The 22772-nt window shown below is 32.2% G+C and overlaps 1 protein-coding gene and 1 long non-coding RNA gene across 2 annotated transcripts in view; both read right to left on the reverse strand.

Annotated features, from left to right (window-relative positions):
* Positions 1-10586: 10586 nt before the first annotated feature.
* The window catches only part of LOC127737903 (uncharacterized), a 103833-nt gene continuing 91647 nt past the window's right edge, over positions 10587-22772 (reverse strand). The window contains exons 6-12 of the mRNA XM_052248871.1: positions 18149-18186; positions 15073-15135; positions 14111-14140; positions 12820-12915; positions 12134-12244; positions 11260-11363; positions 10587-10737 (exon numbers count right to left, since the gene is read on the reverse strand). Coding sequence (XP_052104831.1) covers positions 10702-10737; positions 11260-11363; positions 12134-12244; positions 12820-12915; positions 14111-14140; positions 15073-15135; positions 18149-18186 — 478 coding nt within the window. The 3' untranslated portion in view covers positions 10587-10701. The remainder of the gene's footprint in view (positions 10738-11259; positions 11364-12133; positions 12245-12819; positions 12916-14110; positions 14141-15072; positions 15136-18148; positions 18187-22772) is intronic.
* Positions 19996-22565, reverse strand: LOC127737915 (uncharacterized). Its single transcript, XR_007999879.1, has 3 exons — positions 21523-22565; positions 20862-21021; positions 19996-20291 (listed from the first exon to the last, which is right to left on the reverse strand). It is a non-coding gene; the product is annotated as an uncharacterized LOC127737915 (long non-coding RNA).

Raw genomic sequence — 22772 nt, forward strand, 5'->3', positions numbered from 1 at the left:
TAAGTGTTCGGTTGGCGGTTCCGACATGATTAATATGTCATTTAATTTGTTATACTAAGTTGTTGTCTTCTATAATGTAGTAGGGTGGTAATATCCTTAAATTGAGATTATAGAAAGATTCTAAATAAGTGACAACCTTGTTACTTGACTGTTGAATTATAGACTAGTTTTGTTTGTATATGTAAGACCAACCATTACCGGGGACCTGGCCAGACCAGTGAGAGAGCCGGCAAGACCCATCCTCTGCGTCGTGGATTATTTTTGATATTAATAAAATATGAAACTTTATTTTATTCAGATATTTTATTCCACAACTGAGAATATATATATAAACACAAGTATACGATTTCCCTTTCTGTAACGTGTTTTGGTCCGACGGTAAACAGTGGACGTCGAACATTACACTCTATAGATCATTTTACTCTCTTTTTCTTTGTGACCCTGTGTTCTCTGGTGGCCGACTCTAGCACCAGGGAGGCAGCGTTTCAATATTATCTTTTTTAGGGGGAGTCAATTTTTTTTCCCTCAAGAATTAAGAAATTATCAATTTTCCCAAAACAAAAATTGGGGGTCACAATTTAATTTGCTAATTCTTTGTATATAGTCTGAAAACAGATTTACTAAGTATTGCGCAACAGCACAGTGTAGTGCACAACAGCAAGAAATCTTTAATTGACTATAAATTCAAATCACATAACCAATTTTAAGTTCTTTGACTACATTTATTCTGTGTCAGAAACCTATAATGTGTCAAATATTTAGTTACAATCCAAATTCAGACCTGTATCAAGCTTGAATATTGTGTCCATTTTTGCCCCAACTGTTCATGGTTGGACCTCTGCGGTCGTATCCAGCTGCGTTCGGCGAAGCAGATTATTATACTTAAACAAAATTAATGATTTTTGAGAAATCAATTTGAGATTTTGTAAAGTACATTTGTAAGGTGCCATGATAATGATAATGATACCCTATGTTATTGTATATATTAAGTGAAATTCAGGTTAGAGGAGAGGTCATATTTTTCTCTATTTTTACTCAGTTGTCTTTAATTTGGAGCACATCCATGTACATTAAGTCAATATGATGTGAACAAGCAAACGCGAAGCGTATCAATGCATAGATGTTAACACCATACGATGTAACAGAGGAATTTTTACTACTGAGAAATAGGAAGTTGACATTTGTAAATTTGAATTCGTCACGATTGTCAGAAAACTCTATCTAGGCCAATTACAAGAAAAAGCTCCAGATATGTAATCGACTTTCTAGTTTCAGTAGTCTCCTTAATTTCATGTTCACTGTGACACAGTAGATGCATGCTCTGTCTAAAATGAGGGTTAATAAGTGACAGGACATCATCAATATTTTTGGACGTGAAATTAAATCACTTGTAGATGTCTATTTTTGTGTCTTTGAAAAGGTCTTGTATGATTTCTGCTTTATATGATTACATAACCATGTCTACCAGTAGGAAGTGCACACAACAACTCATTTATAAACCGACTGATTGTTGAAATATAAGTGAACGAAACTGGACAATTATGTGACAAATCAATTCATAGTCCAGAATTTTAAGATAAAGACGTCGGTGTATTTGTTAAGGTTTATTAGGATAAATGCATTTACAACGAACTATTTCTTTGGACTCCATGCATTCATAAACCATTTATATTATGGATTCTTAGAGTAAAAACCAAAAAAAAAATTCATCAAATTCGAAATGGTTTCAATAAATCAATAAATGTTGTTTTTGGAAAAGCATTTATTAAATGTTTAATACACAGTTGCCAAAACAGATCTGACATACGGGAAAGGAATTGTTCTGTCTAGATAAATATATTAGGTTCAGTCAATATGCCGCAATGAGATTACTTTACAGAGCTTGTTTATAGTATAACAGAATGAATCGAAAGGAAAATCGGTATATATGGAGTAAACATTTATTTTCCGAGCTAATGTGTTTATTTTGAATTAAATTGAAAAAAAAACAAAGAAAATAAACGCTCTGCAAGATTGAACAGACTTAAACAGATCGCAATCATAGTGTGTGGACAGTACTAAAAGAATCAAAGTCCAAATGTAAGAAAATTCGCCGAAAGACTGACTATGATGGTTATGAATGCTTAATATGTAGGTCAACCTTTTAGGATAATTTCAGGTCAAAATGTGTGTTTACATTGTAAACTAATTCCAAGTGGAGTCGAAATATAATTTTTATTCAAGGTAGTACATCCAGTAAAGTGACAAGTTAAGATTAACATTATATTATGCATCACATTTATTAAATTATATGTATTTGTGGATGTTCCTTGAATTTGACCTTGATCACTGACGGTTTTGTTGACCTTCGAGAACACGCTTTCTGATGTCATTTTGTCCTGATGTGTTCCTACGACGATTTTATTACATATAAACACACAGTCGTTTTTTGTTTGTTTGCTTTGTTAATGATTTTTGTTCTTTTTTGTTTTGTTTTAGTTTTTTCAATAGAATATGTGTATATCCTATCAATAGACCATAGGGAAAACGGTAGTATTTATTCTTCCATAGGCGATAATACTAACATTTTCTAAAATTACCACTTTTTATAATAAAACCTGTTATGTGTGGCATTAATACTTTATTATTCTGTTTTAGAAATTGAAGTCAAATAGTATCATGACCATCTTCCAACGGAGCTTGTTTATGGTATCCATGCCCACCGTCATTTTACCTCAAATTTATGAAACTTTGGAGGAGTTTTCGAATAATTCTCAAGAAAATATTTCAATGGGTTTCAAAATTTATATTGTAAATATACACACTGCAATTATTCATAAATTAATAAAAGAATATATTGTACCCTTACTTCCAATCACAGCGCTCCTAAGTTGACTTCCTTCACCTGCCTTGGGTACACAAAAGGCCAACCTAAAGCCAGGAAAATGTAATACTACTTTTTTTCCATAAAGAGGTGAGGATATTCAATATTTTAATAGCAAGTTTACTTTTATAAAATGATGTTTTTTTTTTGGTTTTTTTGTGTTTTTTTTTTAACGATAATAAATATTTTTATTCAATCATTTCCTGATATATGACCAAAGTAGCCCAGGTCGCATACTAAGGGACCCCTGTATTTTTAACAGCCTCACTTGACCAGGGAAAAAATCAAATAAGTTTAAACTACCATAGTTTTACATACATATATTTAAATAACAATGCAATTGATTTTATCTGATAAGCATCACTGTTATACATAATTATTATCGTATATCCGGTTCACTGACTACCATGTGTTGATTTAAACTTGAAAACTATATATTTGAATAAGAAAAATGAGAGTTATAATTTAATTGGAAATTATTGATGTGATTGAACAAAAATTGAAATTATTCTGTAATACACGTATGGATAATAAAAGGATAAAGCACTAATGTAGTTAGAAGCATGATATATGTGGTAATTTACTAATATACATAATATGCACAGAAATAGATTCAAATATCGATTACAGTAAAAATATTAGTTTTCTTTCTGTAAAAATAACATATTGTTCACTAAGTTCTTCCTAAGAAGCGATAAGATTATTATATATGGATTCGAACACAACTTTAGTTTAGAACAGTAGAACTAAGTATATCTTCTTATATTTTGTCGATAAGAGTTCAACTTTTGCTCTACATATTTACTTTATATCCGAGCGTAGCAAGAGTAGTTTTAATTCGCTTTTCATGTGCAATTTCACCAAGCCCGTATATACTTCATATTCAGTTTAATTTTATCAAATTTGCATTTATTACGTATTTTCCAAATAGCCCATTTAAAATAAAGTATTATTGCGTTAACAATTGTATTATTTGAATTATCTGCACAAATTCCTAATAGAATATCTTTTCTAACGAGTATGGCATGGTATTGGTTGCAAAAATTTGATATTTTTCATTTAAAAGCAATATTTTTTATTTAATTGGTATATTTCTTCATTTAAATGCAATATTTTTTTATTTGAATGGTATATTTTTTCATTTAAATGCAATATTTTTTATTCAGATGGTATAATTTTTCATTCAAATGGTATAATTTTTCATTCAAATGGTATAATTTTCGTTCAAATGCAATATTTTTTATTCAATTGGTATAAAATGTCATTTGAATGCAATATTTTTTATTCAATTGGTATAGTAGTTTTTTTTATTTATATGCAATAATTGTATTATGGGATATTCTTTGACGTCATAAGGTCAAATTTGCAACAACATTTGTGATTGGTCGGAAATTGTTTGGATTTCTCCCCTTTCTTTCTAAACATGGGTGACCAAGAATTAAAAAACGCATCAGAATATCGCCCCTCTAACTAAATCGAACGTTCGTGCGAGTCCTGCACTGGCTGTTAAAATCTTGTGGTCATAACTAGTATTTCTATTGCAAAATTTCGATGGTCAAAACGTTCGGTCCACTTTTCAAAAACCGTTTCATTGTATATGGATTTATATGCAAGTATATCGTTTTTTTAAATAGATTAGACACCGTTGGTTTTCCCGTTTGAATGGTTTACACTACTAATTTTTTGGGGGCCCTTTATAGCTTGCTGTTCGGTTTGAGCCAAGGCTCCGTGTTGAAGACCGTACGTTGACCTTTAATGGTTTACATTTACAAATTATGACTTGGATGGAGAGTTGTCTCATCGGCACTCATACCACATCTTCTTATATCTATATACAACGTAAACCAGACGTTTCTCAGACTGTTTTCTTTTTTAATAAATCCTTTGCCGCGTATTGTGTACAGATTGATAACTCAGTCTGGGAGAACAAGATTTATTTCAGTACCAGTTGTAATTAGGTTTGAGCAAACTTCCAGTAATTGCAAATACTCTTATGTCGGTGCTTTGTGTCTATTGTCTTAATGTTAGTTTTTTTGTGTGTCTCGTACCGATCGTTTGAGTTAATTTGCTGATTTGTGCAGGTTGTTATTTTATTGTACTGTTTCACCACTGTCCCAGCTTCGGGATGGGTTGCTCACAAACTTGTTGTTGTACTATTACACCGCTGTCCCAGATTAGGGGGAGGATTGGGATCCCGCTAACATGTTTAACCCCGCCACATTCTGTATGTATGTGCTTGTCCCAAGTCAGGAGCCTGTAATTCAGTGGTTGTCGTTTGTTGCTTTGTTATACATATTTGTGTTTCGTTCATTTTTTTGTACATTAATTCGGCCGTAAGTTTTCTCGATTGAATTGTTTTACATTTTTGATTTCGGGGCCTTTTATAGCTGAATATGCGGTGTAGGCTTTGCTTATTGTCGATGGCCGTACGGTGACTTATAGCTGTTGATTTCTGTGTCATTTGATCTCTTGTGGAGAGTTGTCTCATTTGCAATCATACCGCATCTTCGTTTTTTATATCCACCCTGCCATATTCTTTATTTGCCTGTCCCAGGGATGAAGCCTGTAGTTTAGTGGTTGTCGTTGGTTCCTGTCTCGACTCATATTTGATATTTTGTAAATTGTTTTGTTATGTATAACTAGGCTCAGCCTGTTAGTTTTTTCGTTTGAATTGTTCATACTTTTCATGTCGGGCCTTTTATAGACGACTTTACATTATCATGTTTTTGTCATTGTTGAAGGCCTTACGATTGTCTACAAAAAGCATTTGTCTACATGACGGCAAAAAGCTCTACAGAGCTTATGTTTGTAGTATTTCATGTTACCCGACTTAAAATAAATTTTTCTTATCTTATCTTATCTATAATTGCTTACATCCACTTCATATTTGAACTCCGGTGGATAGTTGCCTTATCAGCAATCATATTCCATCTCTTCATTTTATATTATATACGTGACTTCTAAACTAGTGTTTTCCTGAACAAGCACGAAATAATTTTCACTGGGCGTTAAAATTAGCAACAAGCAAAAAATACCAGAAATGGACTTCTTCTGGCTCACTTCCGAAGAACAAAAAAAAAAATAACGCATCCCATTGATATGTTTTAAAAACGCCTTGCCCCTACCCTTTTTTCCAAAATAAATGGCATTATTGAATATATAAACATATATATAATCATCAAATTGGTTTTTGGTCAAAAAAAAGTTTTGTTTAATTAACATCGATTTTAAGTTTTTTTTATCCTACATTGAACTTTTGATGTCGTCCCTAATGTGCAAAAAACAGATAAGGGGCGGGACCAAACCTATAGATAACATAATAAAGAAATGATGAAATATACAGAATACGTTGATTGACTTTTGGTTGCCTCACACACACACCATAACCATTACTGTCAATACTTGCATATATACATCTCTATACAAATATCTAAATTTGAATCTACTCCCCCCCTCCAATCTAGACACCGTATTTTTGGATCCGCCCCTGTTAAATGTGTCTAATTATATACATTTTGTACGGGTCTAGATAATAGCTAAACGTACAATCATATAATTTGTTGGATACCTAATTATATTATATAATGTGTCACAAAATAAACCTTTTATACCCCCTTCCCAATGCAGTATTGAAAAGTAAATCATTTAAAAGTCCTGAAGATGAAATATGTTTTGAAATATGCCCTGCATACTTATTTATGCAAAGACAATGTGTAGACTGTAGGAGAGTTTCTTCAGAAAAGGTTTTCATTGGAGGTGTTTTTGCCATGCACGCAGGCATCTTTTTCTATTAATGAACAAGTTGTGTGTCAAATTAATTATTATTACTTGTCACTCGCATTTTTGCTCGTCCTGGTCATCATTGGCATTAACAGCCAGTGCACAAATTCGCACGAACGCCAAATTTAGTTATAGGGGCGGTATTCTGACGCGTTTTTTAATTCTTGGTCACCCATGTTTAGAAAGAAAGGGGAGAAATCCAAACAATTACCGACCAATCACAAACGTTGTTGCAAATTTGACCTCATGACGCCAAAGAATTTCCCATAACGCAATTATTGCATATAAATAAAAAACTACTATACCAATTGAATAAAAAATATTGCATTCAAATGACATTTTATACCAATTGAATAAAAAATATTGCATTTGAACGAAAATTATACCATTTGAATGAAAAATTATACCATTTGAATGAAAAATTATACTATCTGAATAAAAAATATTGCATTTAAATGAAAAAATATACCATTCAAATAAAAAAATATTGCATTTAAATGAAGAAATATACCAATTAAATAAGAAATATTGCATTTAAATGGAAAATATCAAATTTTTGCAACCAATACCATGCCATATATTAAGTTACAAAGTTGTAAATTTCATACAACTGTTTCTATCAATGGTGTAACATTGTTACACCATTGTTATTGTTACACCATTGTTATTGTTACACCATTGTTACATTGATAAAATAAATGCTCATGACAAGAGTTTCAATATTATTATTTTCATCACATAAGTGACATTTTCCGTTTGACATATGCATTATTTGCAGTCTGTTTTCAGTATATATAATCCTGTGTATACATAATATTCCATTGCAATTCTTTAACCTTTGTATTAATATCCATTTTACTGAGATTTAGCCAATATTTTCCCAATTTATATACTCGCTATACAAATTTTCCCATTTTGTTTGACACTTTGGTGTCTTAGTTATGTTTATGTTTAGCTGAAGATATTTTAATGTCCAATCTTTAATTTTAAAATTATCTGGATTTAGAAATTCAAAGTTTTCAGAAATTTTGATTTTGTGGCTTTTTTAAGTGCGTGAAACATCTTTGTTTTTTTTAAAATCTGCATGCATGTTTGTGGTATGGAACTTTTAATTCGCGAGTATTCCGAAATACAATTACGTTTATCTATTAGTTGTTGATATATTTCATTGCACGATTTAAAATCTTTGGTATTATCCTCCCATATATCACCAATTCGACTTTTTGAAAAAGAAGAATAAAATAAAGATTTGCCCTGAAATAAAATATTTGAGTTTCCAAATAACCGCTGTTTCTTTACGTCCATTTTGTTAAACATACCCTGTGTGATCCCTGTCAATTTTGACCACGATTGTAAAGCGCTTTTGTAATAATGTGGTAGGGTTTTGATATCAAGACCTGAAAGGTCAGAACATCTACACAGAAAAAGTTTATCGGCAAATTTCTTATCAAATCTTTTAACCAAAATTTACCTATTGCATTCCAACTAGATAATGGCTTGTGTAATATCGGATGATGTTTTAATTTTAGCCCAAAACGATGGAGAAATCTTATATATAGTTTTTACTGTCTATTAGAATTGGTTAATGTGACAACTACCTGTGTTTTTCTGTTGTTGGTTAATTGAATATGAGTAAACCCTATCAATAAATATGAAAAGGGACAAGTTATATTTTCTCATAGCTTGGCGTCTGTCGTCCGCAATCGTCGTCCGTTAATTTTACAAATATCTTCTCCTCTAAAAAATACTGTGCCAAATCTAAGCAATCTTGGACACAATCCTCATTGGGGTATCTAGTTTTACAAAAGTGTCCGATGACCTTACCTGCCAACCAACATGGCCGACATGGCTAAAAATAAAACATAGGGGCAAAATGCGAGTTTTGTCATTTATCTAGAAAACCGTTATAAATAGAGAAAATATGACAAGGGGCAAAAAAGTTCTGATTGTGGAGATATTTAAATTGAAACTGTCAGACGACTTCTTACGGGAGTTATTGCACATAAATGACTAAATTTGCAATTTTGTTTTCCATTTTGCTTATTTTTTGATAACTATAAACAAGAAACCTTAGACAGCAAAAATGATCAGCAAGACAAGATCTACAAATACATTATTGGCCAATAATTGTCAGACGACACCTTATTGAAGTTATTGCCCTTTAACGCCGATCATTACTATTTTCAGCGTCAATTGTCAGACTCATCCACTGCGGTAAATTCAGCACTGTCCAGACAATTAGCTTGCAGTCAATTAAGATTTGTTCAGTATAAGTTTAGAAGTTGTAATTTACCTGTACAAACCAACATCATGCTCAATTGTCGTAAAAGCTACTGAACAGTACTGATTTAATTGCAAACGAATTCTCTGAACAGTACTGAATTTACTGCAGTGGATACGTCTAAAAATTTTACTGAAAGACTGAATATGCCTATTATTCAAACTTTTCAGATGATGTTTAGATCAAAATGACCGTTTCAGACTAAAATTTATTTACTAGTGTTCGAGAAAGTTACCAATTTTAATCTTCTTGTCTCAACGGGTAATCGGTGACTACCGCATCTAAATTTATAGGATATAAATAAAAAATCATTTAATAAGATATTGGATTTATTCACCAAATCTGTCTTAAAATTCTTAAGTTTTTGTCCCACACATATACTACCCATTTGTCGCAAAACTACATGTCCCAAATTTTTGATATTCCACAGTTATCTAAACTATGTTGTATGAACATGTATATAAACCATTTAATTTCAAGATCATATTTTAACAACTTGCAATTGTAACGTAGGTGTGAAATTTTGTTCTCTTTAATGTTCCTAATTTTCCCCCAGGCATTTTTCATTTGAAATTTTGAATAGAGAATTTTCAGAATTGTATATATTCTACTGGGCAACTATCAATGTTATTATTGTAGGGGACACTAGTAGTATATGTTTTGAATATTGTCTTTACCGCCCAAATATTGTCTTTACCGCCCAAAGCGTCCTATCTAAGAAAAACATCATAACTGGTGGTGACGCAAAATCAAATGTATTGTGCGGAAGAACATTGTAATTTTCAATCACTTAATATAAAAATAAGAAAATGTGGTATAGTGCCAATGAGACAAGCAGAGACCAAATTTTGCGGATGATAGAAACTGTTGGTCACCGTACGGCCTCCAGCAATTACCATTACCTATATCGTATAGTTAATCCTATTCTACAATTGTGTAATTTCACACGGACCTTATCTACATTTTTGTAAACTGCTTGTGATTCTATTTCATTACTTATGTATACGTACTAGTAATGAAGAATATATAATTTATTGTCCATGACCTGTAAAATCCATTTAACCATAGCTTAACATTTATCATCTTCGCTAGCCAATGGTTACGACCCAGTCCCCTCCTCTCAACCCTTGGCGGATTGAGATAGAATTTTGGATCCACGAGGTAATTATTTTCATTGGTCGCAGTTGTAACTGGCTGCATCCAATCAAAAAGCGCCTTAAAGATGATCAAATGTTAATGTAGAAAATGTAAATAAACAATTGCCACGTGTAATCTTTACTCCCAAATCATAGGACGATAGGTAGTGACAATTCTTAATCAACAAATTAAAGTTCCCGGATATTTTTCTTGAGTAAATGTTGGAATGTCAACTTGTATTTTCAGTTCCCGCTTCACGAAATTTGTAAACACTACAGACAACAACATATAATGGTTTTGTCCTTTTTTTTTTTTTTTATTTTTGCTATCTTATCTTATCTCATCCTTGCTTCCATAACTGATATTATAACATTTCTGTAGGGAAAAGTAAGCGAGTAAGTAAGTAGGTAACTAAGTACATTTTGTTTAGAGTCGGTACATATATACAATCAACCATTAACATAAACTTAAGAAATCTCATACAAATAACTTTAACATATATATACAAATATACAAACAAGAAACTCAAAAGAAATAAGTCGATTTTAATAGCTCAAAAAAAAAAAGATAAGTCATTTCAACCAATGAAATATTTCAATGAACACATCAACAGATCGTGGGAACTTTTTGATTCCAAGCTTCATTCCTTTCTGGTTTCCCCAAGTATCAACAAAATCTAAAGAAAAAGAACAGGTTCGTAAATTAAGAGCTTTCTATACTACTGCATTGAAGAGAAGTGATGAATTAGTCTGAAATATACGTCTGTATATCTCTAGTAGAACAGGTGATCAAAATTCCCATATTTATTTTGATTAAGCAAACTCTGTTTGGCGGTTGTCTTTTTTGAAGTTCTTAGCACAACGTCTAAAATGAATAAAATTCATTCTATAAGGTAGATGTGTTTGTGTCGCTTTCTTGAAGCTTGCTTTTAGTGTTCTAGCTTGCAGCATTAAAGTCCCGATATATTCCGATCTTGCTTAGAAATATGTTAAAAGATAGAAAACAACCAAGCTGTATAGAATATAAAGTAAATTGATTTTTTTTTATATATAAGATGAAATAGATTGGGCACCCGACCCTCAAATATAAAAAAAAACAACAAAAAATTGCATTTTGAAAAACCAAAAATTAACAAACAAACAAATAAACTAACAAACAAGAGACCCCCACCAAAAAAAATGTCTTGCTTTTTACTTGCCTCATCTGTGTTATCAACTGATTTGTTTATTGGAAGCGTTCCATTAGGCTTGATAATCATATCATCGATAAGATGAGTTTCAGTTGACTTAATATATTTTCTGTCTGAAATGAAATATTCAGTTTCAATCAAGAAGTTATCACTTTTTAACTAAGTTAAAAATATTAATAGACGTAATGCATAAAATGAAAAATTCTGCTCGGATATTCATATGTATGCTGGCATTAATGTACTCCACTTTTAGCTTTAGAAGTGGGGCCATAGGAGCAAAACTAAAGGAAATACATGTAAACACAGAGTCACATAGTGTAGGGACAGGATTAATGATGCTGCCCATATAGATGCACCACAATAGGTTGAAATGCATTATCGGAGAATTTACACTTCCGCTTTCTGACCATTTCCTGAATAGTCCATAGTTTAAAAAAATAAATGATAATTACACCAATGGTACCAATTGTACTGATATAGATGCGCATATATATATATATACATATGTTTTCAATTTAGACTTGTTTATATATATATATTTATATATACTGTTTATCTGACTAACGTACTAATCATTGAGAGTCGGCTATAATATCGATATAATTTGATAGAATTAGTAAAACTGATTAAATTTTTAGATACACTAGTTTGTCAGTGTATGTGTTGATATTCTTGTGAACAACATCCCAAGAGTAATGTTTAACTGTTTCATATAAATATATATCTCTTTCTTGACAACCAATTCGTCAAATAACTTGTCTCATTGGTATCTAAACCCTATCCCCCGCTTATTTCAAGGTAATATATTATACAACAAACAAATGATATTGCCGTACAATAGCTAATTATAAAAACTTTTAATTTTCAGTGATGAAAAACTTACGTTGATCTTTTTTATCTTTTTGCCTGCTGATAGACCACATGATAAAACAGCAGGTTTCAGAAACCTGAAAACTCTGCTCTTCTTCACTTTTTACTGTAACCATTTCTGAATCTAAAATCAAACTGTTATCTTCAAAATGTACGGAAATAAAAAAAACCACCTGTCTATTGGTGAAGACTGATTGTTACTTTCTTCATGTCTTTCTGGATAATTGAGTCTTTTGATTGCTGTCAACTTGACATATACCCCACCTCCTTTCATTTAAATTAATTACAATGATGAAAAGCATTCACAATACAAAATTGGTTTAGGTCGATCATTTTGATGAACTGTAATTTTACAGAAAATTATCGCTACAATGATATTTTATGTCAGCACAGGACTCAACTGCATGGGTTGTTGAACATATACCTATGGGGATTTAGCTGTTTTAGTTTAGAATTATGGAAATGCTTCATAACTAGATCAACGGCAAATTGGTCTATTGGCGACATTCTATGATAATTATTTTTAACCAACCTTAGTCAGTTCAACTATTTGTTTACTCAAATTGAGTTTTTTCTTTGTATCTTCTGGCTTTAATGTCTGAACAGTTGTATCCCCTAGAAGACCAGGCTTGTCACGTTGGTTAAATAATCATTATATTTTATCTTTATTGTGTTTGTTGAATGAAAAAAACCACTCACCTGTAACTGTCCGCTGATTGAAAGACAAAGGGCATATAGTTTTACAGCAGATAACAGAATCAAGAGTAATGTGTTTGTCATTATCCTTGGATCTAGCTGAAATGAGAGATCTCAATTATTTAGATCAATTTTCTGTGGATCATTTAGGGGTCAACAACAACAACAACAACAGCAACACCGACACTATGATTAACAATTTAGATGCACCTGAGGTCAAACCTTGGATTATGGAGGGTTCGTGTTGCTTACTCATTATTTGTCTGTGTTATATATTATAAACTGTAACAGTTGTTTGTCTTTTCGATATTTTTCATTTTGGCTACGGTACTGTCTCTGTTTCTTTGATTAAGGCTTTGGTATTGTCCCATTGGTATAGTGTGCCTTTTTGTTACTTTGAAGGTTGGTCTTAACTTGCGTCAAGTCTTAGAGTGTGTCTGTATAATAATGTATACTAATGTTATGCAAGCGAAAATGGACAACTGCAGTGTATGCATGATCATATCATCTATGAAATATTACAATGTTACGAGAACGCAAGTCGTTGTAACGGGAAAAATATTTAAGATTGAGGAATTAAATATAAAAAAACACGAATTTATGAAATAGAATAAATATACATTAAAAAACAATATTTATCCCGTAAATTTGAAAACCATGAACAAGAACACATTTTTACGACATGTTAAAAGAATATCTCCAAATGACATAGGTCTGTCAACTGATTATATAGTAGAATTTTGTTCAAATATTTGCATTCTGCCTTCAAAACGTCTTGCTTTTAGGAAAAACATCCATAGCTGCCAAAACTAAGTCATTTCTAGATATCCTTTTGATAATCAGATAGGAATATACATTTGGCTACTTAATTTTTGATAAAAAGGTCATCGTTATAAGTCAAATATATCTTAGATAATACCATTTATTGTTTGCCTATATGAACCTTTTTGTCAAAGAAACCAAACTGTACATGTATGCACTGCGTTGCAAAGACCAAATTTTGCTTTTCATTGATTTAATTTATTAACAATTTCATGGGGTTTGGGTGGCAAATAATGCATCTTTTCATAACTATCCTCATCTCCTTACCAACAGATGACCTAGATCCAAAATCGGGATTTAATATATCTGGCTTTCAAGGGTATTTTTTTTGAGAATATATAGCATGTTAATTTTGGGCTTGTCCTGGTGAATTCGTGGGTCATCATGATTTTGGATTGCCTCATAATTTACCAACATTGTTATATTCCTTTTTTCTTTAACCATCTTTCAGCCATAAAATGCTTGATCTTACCTGTTACTATTTTGAATATGACAACCGATACTGAAAAAGAGATAAAAATATTTAGTCTACTTTTTTGAAACAAAAACATAACTATTTCGTGCCACATATCTACATACGGAGTACATGTCTCCCAGTTGATCCGATATTCCAGGGCTTGTTTTTTCTATCATGATTTCATTGATATAGGGTTGCTGCTCACAAGGAAGCTATTAGACCAAGAGTTTCAAGTGGTGAAGTGGAAATCATCCCTTCGTAAATTTTAAGGACGTCATCACGAGTTGGTTGACCGTTATGGAATATCTGTTTCACAGATGACAACGGATATGTACCAATTGTCGTATCTATAATCTCGTCCCCTTTTCCCCGAATGTGACCTACCAAACTAGACATATCACCGGATTCGTACTAACATTATCAACGCAACAAGACAAGGTTCGTGTTACTTAGTCTAGTTTTCTATGATGTGTTTTGCGTACTGCAGTTTTTCTGTTGGTCATGGTGTTATAGCCATGGTGTTATCAGTTTATTTTTGACTTATGAGTTTGAATGTCCCTTTTGTATCTATCGTCTCTCTTTTTCATCTACAGTTTTTTTCATATGTTTTGTAAAATTTGATTTCTAAAACTATCTTGCATAGGTGTTTTGTACCTGATATGTTTTGCTCGTTTCGATTCTCTCTAATTTTTAATCGTCATCTAAATTGATTGATGAAAGTATAATATTCAGCAGATATTCGTAGATTCGTATACATGTGTATTTAAAACAAATACTAATAGGGATTGGTTCCATTGGATAATTTCAATCGTCTTTAAAAAGAAAGGCGAGAGATACTAATTTTGTTGTTTGTCTTTGTTTGCAATTATGTTAATAATATTTAAATTCAAGTAATTACAATCATGATTAAATATTCAGCATCTGCAAGTAATCAGGTAAATTGTCAAAAATATAATGTGTGGTTATGTAAGACTTACAATATAATATTGCACACACAAGAACAGCTATCAACACTGCATATATACTTTGAAATTTGTACTCTGTAAAATATAAAATTGTATTTGATGTTTACATCAAGTACACGAACTTTATAGTAAGTTAATGAAATGAGTGATTATCATTTTGTGTTATCAAAACTTACTAATTAAAATAAAGATCCATCAAATTTGCAGGGCTTATAATTTTGTACGTCTGACAGAGGCGCGTTTCGTCTACATAAGAACCATCAGTATACTCGAGTGTCATTTTTCTTTGTTGACATAGTTGTTTGTTTTTAGCTCACCTGGCCCAAAGGGCCAAGTGAGCTTTTCTCATTACTTGGCGTCCGTCGTCGTCGTCGTCGTCGTCGTCCGTCGTCGTTAACTTTTACAAAAATCTTCTCCTCTGAAACTACTCGGCCAAATTTGACCAAACTTGGCCACAATCATCATTGGGGTATCTAGTTTAAAAAATGTGTCCGGTGATCCGGCCAACCAACCAAGATGGCCGCCATGGCTAAAAATAGAACATAGGAGTAAAATGTAGATTTTGGCTTATATCTCTGAAACCAAAGCATTTAGAGCAAATCTGATGTGGGGTAAAATTGTTTATCAGGTCAAGATCTATCTGCCCTAAAATTTTCAGATGAATCGGACAACCCCTTGTTGGGTTGCTGCCCCTGAATTGGTAATTGTAAGGAAATTTTGCCGTTTTTGGTTATTATCTTGAATATTATTATAGATAGAGATAAACTGTAAACAGCAATAATGTTCAGCAAAGTAAGATCTACAAATAAGTCAAATTGACCATAATGGTCAGTTGACCCCTTAAGGAGTAATTGCCCTTTATAGTCAATTTTTAACCATTTTTCGTAAATTTTTGTTATCTTTTACAAAAATCTTCTCCTCTGAAACTACTATGACAAATTTAACCAAACTTGTCCACAATCATCATTAGGGTATCTAGTTTAAAAAATGTGTCCGATGATCCCGCCCGCGAACCAAGATGGCCGACATGGCTAAAAAATAGAACATAGGAGTAAAATGTAGATTTTGGCTTATATCTCTGAAACCAAAGCATTTAGAGCAAATCTGATGAGGATAAAATTGTTCATTAGGTCAAGATCTATCTGCCCTGAAATTTTCAGACCAATCAAGCAACCCGTTGTTGGGTTGCTGCCCCTGAATTGGTAATTTTAAGGAAATTTTGCCGTTTTTGGTTATTATCTTGAATATTATTATAGATAGAGATAAACTGTAAACAGTAATAATGTTCAGCAAAGTAAGATCTACAAATAAGTCAACTTGACCAAAATGATCAGTTGACTCCTTAAGGAGTTATTGCCATTTATAGTCAATTTTTAACCATTTTTCGTAAAATTTTTTAATCTTCTGCAAAAATCTTCTCCTCTGAAACTACTAAGACAAATTTAACCAAACTTGTCCACAATCATCATTAGGGTATTTAGTTTAAAAAATGTGTCCGATGACCCCGCTTGCGAACCAAGATGGCCGACATGGCTAAAAAATAGTACATAGGGTAAAATGCAGTTTTTGGCGCATATCTCTGAAACCAAAGCATTTAGAGCAAATCTGATGAGGATAAAATTGTTCATTAGGTCAAGATCTATCTGACCTGAAATTTTCAGACCAATCAGGCAACACTTTGTTGGGTTGCTTCCCCTGAATTGGTAATTTTAAGAAAATTTTGCAGCTTTTGGTTATTATCTTGAATATTATTATATAGATAAAGATAAACTGTAAACAGCAATAATGTACAGCAAAGTTAGATCACAAATAAGTCAACATGACCAAAATTGTCAATTGACCCCTTAAGGAGTTATTGCCCTTTATAGTCAATTTTTTACAATTTTCATAAATTTTGTAAATTTTTGTAAATTTTTACAACATATTTTCCACTGTAACTACCGGGCCAAGTTCATTATAGATAGAGATAATAGTAAGGAGCAAGAATGTTCAGTAAAGTAAGATCTACAAACACATCAACATCACCAAAACACAATTTTGTCATGAATCCATCTGTGTCCTTTGTTTAATATGCACATAGACCAAGTTGAGCGACACAGGCTCATTAGAGCCTCTAGTTTATAGATATTAAGATAATAACACAATGTTGACTGTTGTACTCCAATTTTTGACATCTTCACCTATTATGTCTGTGTTTTGCTCACACATTGTTGTGAATATAATGGAATTTTACGCGACTTTCTTTCATACAATGAGAGGTTTAGCTAGCTATAAAACCAGGTTAAATCTTCCATTTTCTACATAAGGAAATGTCTGAACCAAGTCAGGAATATGACAGTTATTTTCCATTCGTTTGAGGTGTTTGAGCATTTGATTTTGCCATTTGTTAAGGGACTTTCCGTTTTGAATTTTCCTTGGAGTTCGGTATTTTTGTTATTTTACCTTTTCGAATCAAAAGTTGAAAGGCCAGATCACCATCCCTCAGAAAATGACGCATCAAAACTACGGATCGAATAAGCATGACAATTTAATATCAACGTCAGGCATCACGGCAGTTGTCACTAATTCTATTTTTTTGTTGGGAATGTTGTTTAATTTGATCGTCTAAATGGAAATGTTTGAAAATGGACTGTAGATTGATTACGAAATAGAACAGGTTATAAGGTTAACATACATGCCCATTAGTTTATCGTTGAAGATAATATATAATTCTTATGTATATTTGGGTTAACTCGTCTTCTTGAATAACTGTCTCATGGATGTTTATTCAGGTCTCCATTCATTTTTATAAATTTTTATACGAATTAATTTTCAAACATTTTCCTATCTTTTCTAGTATAATTAGATATATTGTTATTGTTATTATCATCATCATCTTTATTTTTATAATTATCATAGAATGATATTAAGTTATTGCATCAGGTTTTTTCAATACTGATGGTTGTATAAAGTTTGTTTACTGCTTGGTTACAACTGTGTATCCATGTTGAGCTAACAAAAGGCAGAAAAGGGAGACATTTATTTAACAAACGAAATCATTGAATTGGGTTACAGTAAGGAGGACAGCAACACACAGAACTAAATTTACCTGATTTTTTACTTAATTCTTTGCCTTTATCTGTTTGACTAGAAAAGACAGAATACATAAATTCAGTTACAATTCCTGTGAAAGAAGGTGTCCATGATAAAGGATAGAGTTTACACTATATTTACATACTTTATTACATATAATAGTCGCTGCCCATGAGAGATTCGACAAATGCTCGTATTCATAGGGTACCTACTGTACATACTAAAACATTCAAGGTCTATACTGTCTCATTCATTTTACATTTTCAAATAAAAAAACAAGATAAAAAATAAGTTATTGTGGACACGAATATGTACCAGTACATTGAGCAGAAATATGGACAGTGGGACAAAAGGGAAAAGGAATTTGTACACACGACTTTAAAACCGGGAAATGGATTTTTATGTACAGTCCCAATTCAAACCATATTTTTTTGTTCACAAATATTCATTGATTCATACCTTTCCTTTTCTTCAATCCCTTCCAACAAAACACCTTTCAAAAAGGGTGTTTTGTTGCCATTTGGCAGTTTAATTAGTGTTACTTGTTTTTATCATTTTACTCTTGAAAATAGTTTTTCTTTTCATTATAAGCAATTGTTTTATCTCTCATGAGCACTTTCCAATTGCCCCTCAAATACGATTTTGGAAACAATCACCGAGTTCTTGGTAATTACGGGATGACTCGAATGAAAGCTGTATATATTTTTTATATCCTTTTATAAACGTGATGTTCACTAATATGTGAATACTTATAAATTCTAGTGCATTGCAATTTACAATTTCTTTAAGTTTAAGCTTGCATTAAGAAAAGCATAATGCCTATATTTGCTAACATCCACTTCATTTGAACTTTAGTGGATAGTTATCTCATTGGCAATCATACCACATCTCCTTATTTTTATAAAGAAATATAAAACTATGATAAGCAAATGATAAATTTAAAAAATCACGAAATTCAATAACACCATAGCACAGATTAGGGAAAGCTTATTGGTAAGAAATATGAATAAATACAATGAAATAAAATAAAAACAAATTCATAACTTTTTTTCAGATATGATTATCATTATGAACACCATTGGTTGATGAAAACAAAATGCAATATATTATTTAAATGATCTTACTTGACCAAGAGTCCGCCTATTTTCCTATTTAGAAAATGCACATTTGTGGTAATTTCCGATTCCTGATCTGAAAATAAATATGATTATTTAGAATATGTTACTAGTAATCTTCTAAGATAACATAACATGCGTATCATATTCAACAATAGTAATATTAAAGAATCAGACGATACTAAATGAGATTTATAATTTTGCCGCATGATTAGTAACCACGCATGCCTGTACACCGGATATTGCTGTACATTGTAATAATTTCGTAATAATCTGGCAAAGAGTGTATGCATGAGAGCGCATACAAAACTTGACGTACGGTTTCACGGACAGATAGACGCTCAGTCTTCCGTTGTTAGCTGCATCGCGTTGCGGCCGGGCACACTTATGAATGGTCGCCGGCGACACAGATCATCACGATCAACAAACCTATCGTTTTTTTTAGATCTGTTAATCACTAACATCAAAAATGCAGAAATACTACATCAATTCTACTAGGCTGTACTACTACGTGTATGCACATTAATAAGGGAATAATTACCAATGCTTGGATGAAAATATATGAAGCATTCACCTACATGTTGTTTTACAGATTATAATGCAGAAAGTTCTCTTCAACTAAATACATTATGTCAAAAAATTGAAATTTGGTTGTGGTCAACAAAAGTTAAAAGTTCAATACAAATACCTTGTCATAATAGTAACAATTAGTATATTGCAATAGCCATATAAAGTGAAGTTCAATCGATTACTTGCCTATTCCTTCCCAAATGCAAGTGCAGTTTTCAACATCCGGGTTGCAGTATGTGCCATTCTTAGGTTCTGTTAGAAATGTGTAACCATCCGAACAGAAACAGAGATTATCTTCGGTTTTAAGGTTATGTAATAGTTTAGCCTGTCCTTTTTCTGTACAAAAGTTCTTTCCCATTGAACATTTAAAAGCAAATCTATCATTTGATTTGTAAGGAAGTTCTTGGTATCTATTGTTCTCGCATGGGACTGATGTAATTTTCTCGTATTTCGGAGACCACACAGCAAAAGTTCCTATAAACAGTCAATATAGTGAAATATATGAAAGATTTTCGTGGCAAAGTGTTTTCATGATTATTGCGATTATAACAGTTAAAAAAGACTAGATGACCGACCAACATCGCTGCCGTTACTTAGATATAATTGAAAGTAAATTAGGCAACTTTACAGTTGTTTAGTAGAAGTTATCGTGAATATGGGCCAAAAGATTTTAGATCGTAATGTTGTGAAATTGTTTTCTGGACCTTCGGGCACACTAGTTTAACGTAACGTACGCTATTGTTACGTAGCTACATATCTTTAGTATCTTAAAGCATCTAAACTGGCAAGACGTTATTTTCTTTTAAAAGTCTAACAAAATTTTTAAGCTGTCAAAGAACTTTACGAATTCTTAATGTAGCGCTAGTCAATATTCCATATCTGTCAGGTGACCAATACTGGATCCATAATTAGATTTGTCAGAAAAACAAACAAACATAAGAGTATCATACATTTCAGGTTCATAAAAGACATTTGGTCTATATTTCAGCTTAAAATTAGAAAGGCATACACTAGATATCTGTTTTGTTAGATCTTTAATCTTACCATTGACAAACCATTTTGGAGGTTTGCAAATAAAGATTACATCGTTGTAGTCTGGAAGCACAGGTAAGCAGTGGAAAAGATCCAAATTTTCAGGGCAACTTAATTCCGCTACAACGTCAAATTGTTCTCTGTTGGGACATTTCTTAACGAAGCCAGCAATCTGGAGTTTAAAAACTAAAATACTTCAACGGGCACTATGTTATTTAAAAGTATATATAAATGTGCACAAAAACACATAGTCTATATAAATGTTTTATTTATTTTTTTATTTATTAATAAAGATTGTTTTAAAGTATTAAGAGAGTGTAAATTGTTAATTCAACTGTTTCAATTTGAGCGCAACTGTAGACGAAACGCGCGTCTAGTGTATACAATACATAAGCCTGGTATACTTGAGATGAGTTTTTTCTATAAACGTATCGGTGTCTATTTCCCTGTACCAAGTCAGGAATATGACAGTTGTTTTCCATTCGTATGATGTGTTTGAGCTTTTGATTTTGCCATTTGATTAGGGACTTTCCGTTTTGAAATTTCCTTGGAGTTCGGTTTTTTTGTTATTTTACTTTTTCCTTGTCACTCAAAATTCAGAAATTGCGAGTATGCAAGTGATAAAGGATATGTCAAATGTGTCTAAAGTTATATAACAAAAAGAGATACTTACAAGGACTACATGTATCGCAAAGACTAGAAAAGGAATCCAGTTCATTTCTATCTTTAAACTTGAAAATAACAAATTCACATTAAAAACAACAAAAGTTTTGTAGAATAAGAAATGAGTATGCACAACTGGGTTGTTCGAAGTTATCTGCATATAACGATAAAGTTTTAATTTTCACTGTAAACTGAAAGGCATATTTCCTGTATTGCTTCAACTTCCTTGTGAACAGGAAGGGGATACACGTTGAAGTTTTTTAGAACTGTATTCATATAATAATTTTTCTTAAAATTGACACAAAAAGGAATTAAGTTCATTTCTATCCTTTAACTTCACATTAAAAAGAAAAAAAGTTAATATAGAATAAGAAATGAGTACGCCCAATAAGGTTGTTCGAAAAGAGAGGGACGAAAGATACCAGAGGGACAGTCAAACTCACAGATCGAAAACAAACTGACAACGCCATAGCCAAAAATAAAAAGACAAACAGACAAATAATAGTAGAAATGACACAACATAGAAAACTAAAGACTAAGCATCACGAACCCCACCAAAAACTGGGGGTGATCTCAGGTGCTCCGGAAGGGTAAGCAGATCCTGCTCCACATGTGGCACCCGTCGTGTTGCTTATGTTATTACAAATCCGGTAAATAGTCTAATTCGGTAGGTCACATTCGTGAAAAGGGAACGACATAAGGAACATATCCGATAGCATCTGTGAAACGGTTATTCCATAACGGTCAATCAACTCGTGATGGTGTCCGTAAAATTTACGAAGGGATGATTTCAACTTCACCATTTAGAACTCTTGGTTAAATAGCTTCCTTGTGAGCAGCAATCCTCTATCAAGGATATCATGATAGGAAATACAAGCCCGGGAATATCGTATCAATTGGGAGATATATACTCCGTATGCAGGCGCTGCTGGAATGTTGCTACATAGAAATGAAAAGTTCACATATAACGATAAAGCTTCCATTTTCGCTGTAAATTGAAAGGCATATTTCCTGTATAGCTTCAACTTCCTTGTGAACAAAAAGTGGATAGACATTGAAGTTTTAAGAACTGTAGTAATAAAATAATTTTTCTTAAAATTGACAAAAAAAAATTTCAAATTTATCAAAATATAACTGTAACATGTCTCTAGAAATTCTTTCTTTTATTTCATAATATACATTCCACGTACTTCTCTTTTTATAACTTTAAAGAGATGTGATATAATTGCCAAATAAGACAACTATCCACCGGAGACCAAA

The sequence above is a fragment of the Mytilus californianus genome, unplaced genomic scaffold (genome assembly GCF_021869535.1).
Source record: "Mytilus californianus isolate M0D057914Y unplaced genomic scaffold, xbMytCali1.0.p SCAF_4, whole genome shotgun sequence".
Lineage (NCBI taxonomy): Eukaryota > Metazoa > Mollusca > Bivalvia > Mytilida > Mytilidae > Mytilus > Mytilus californianus.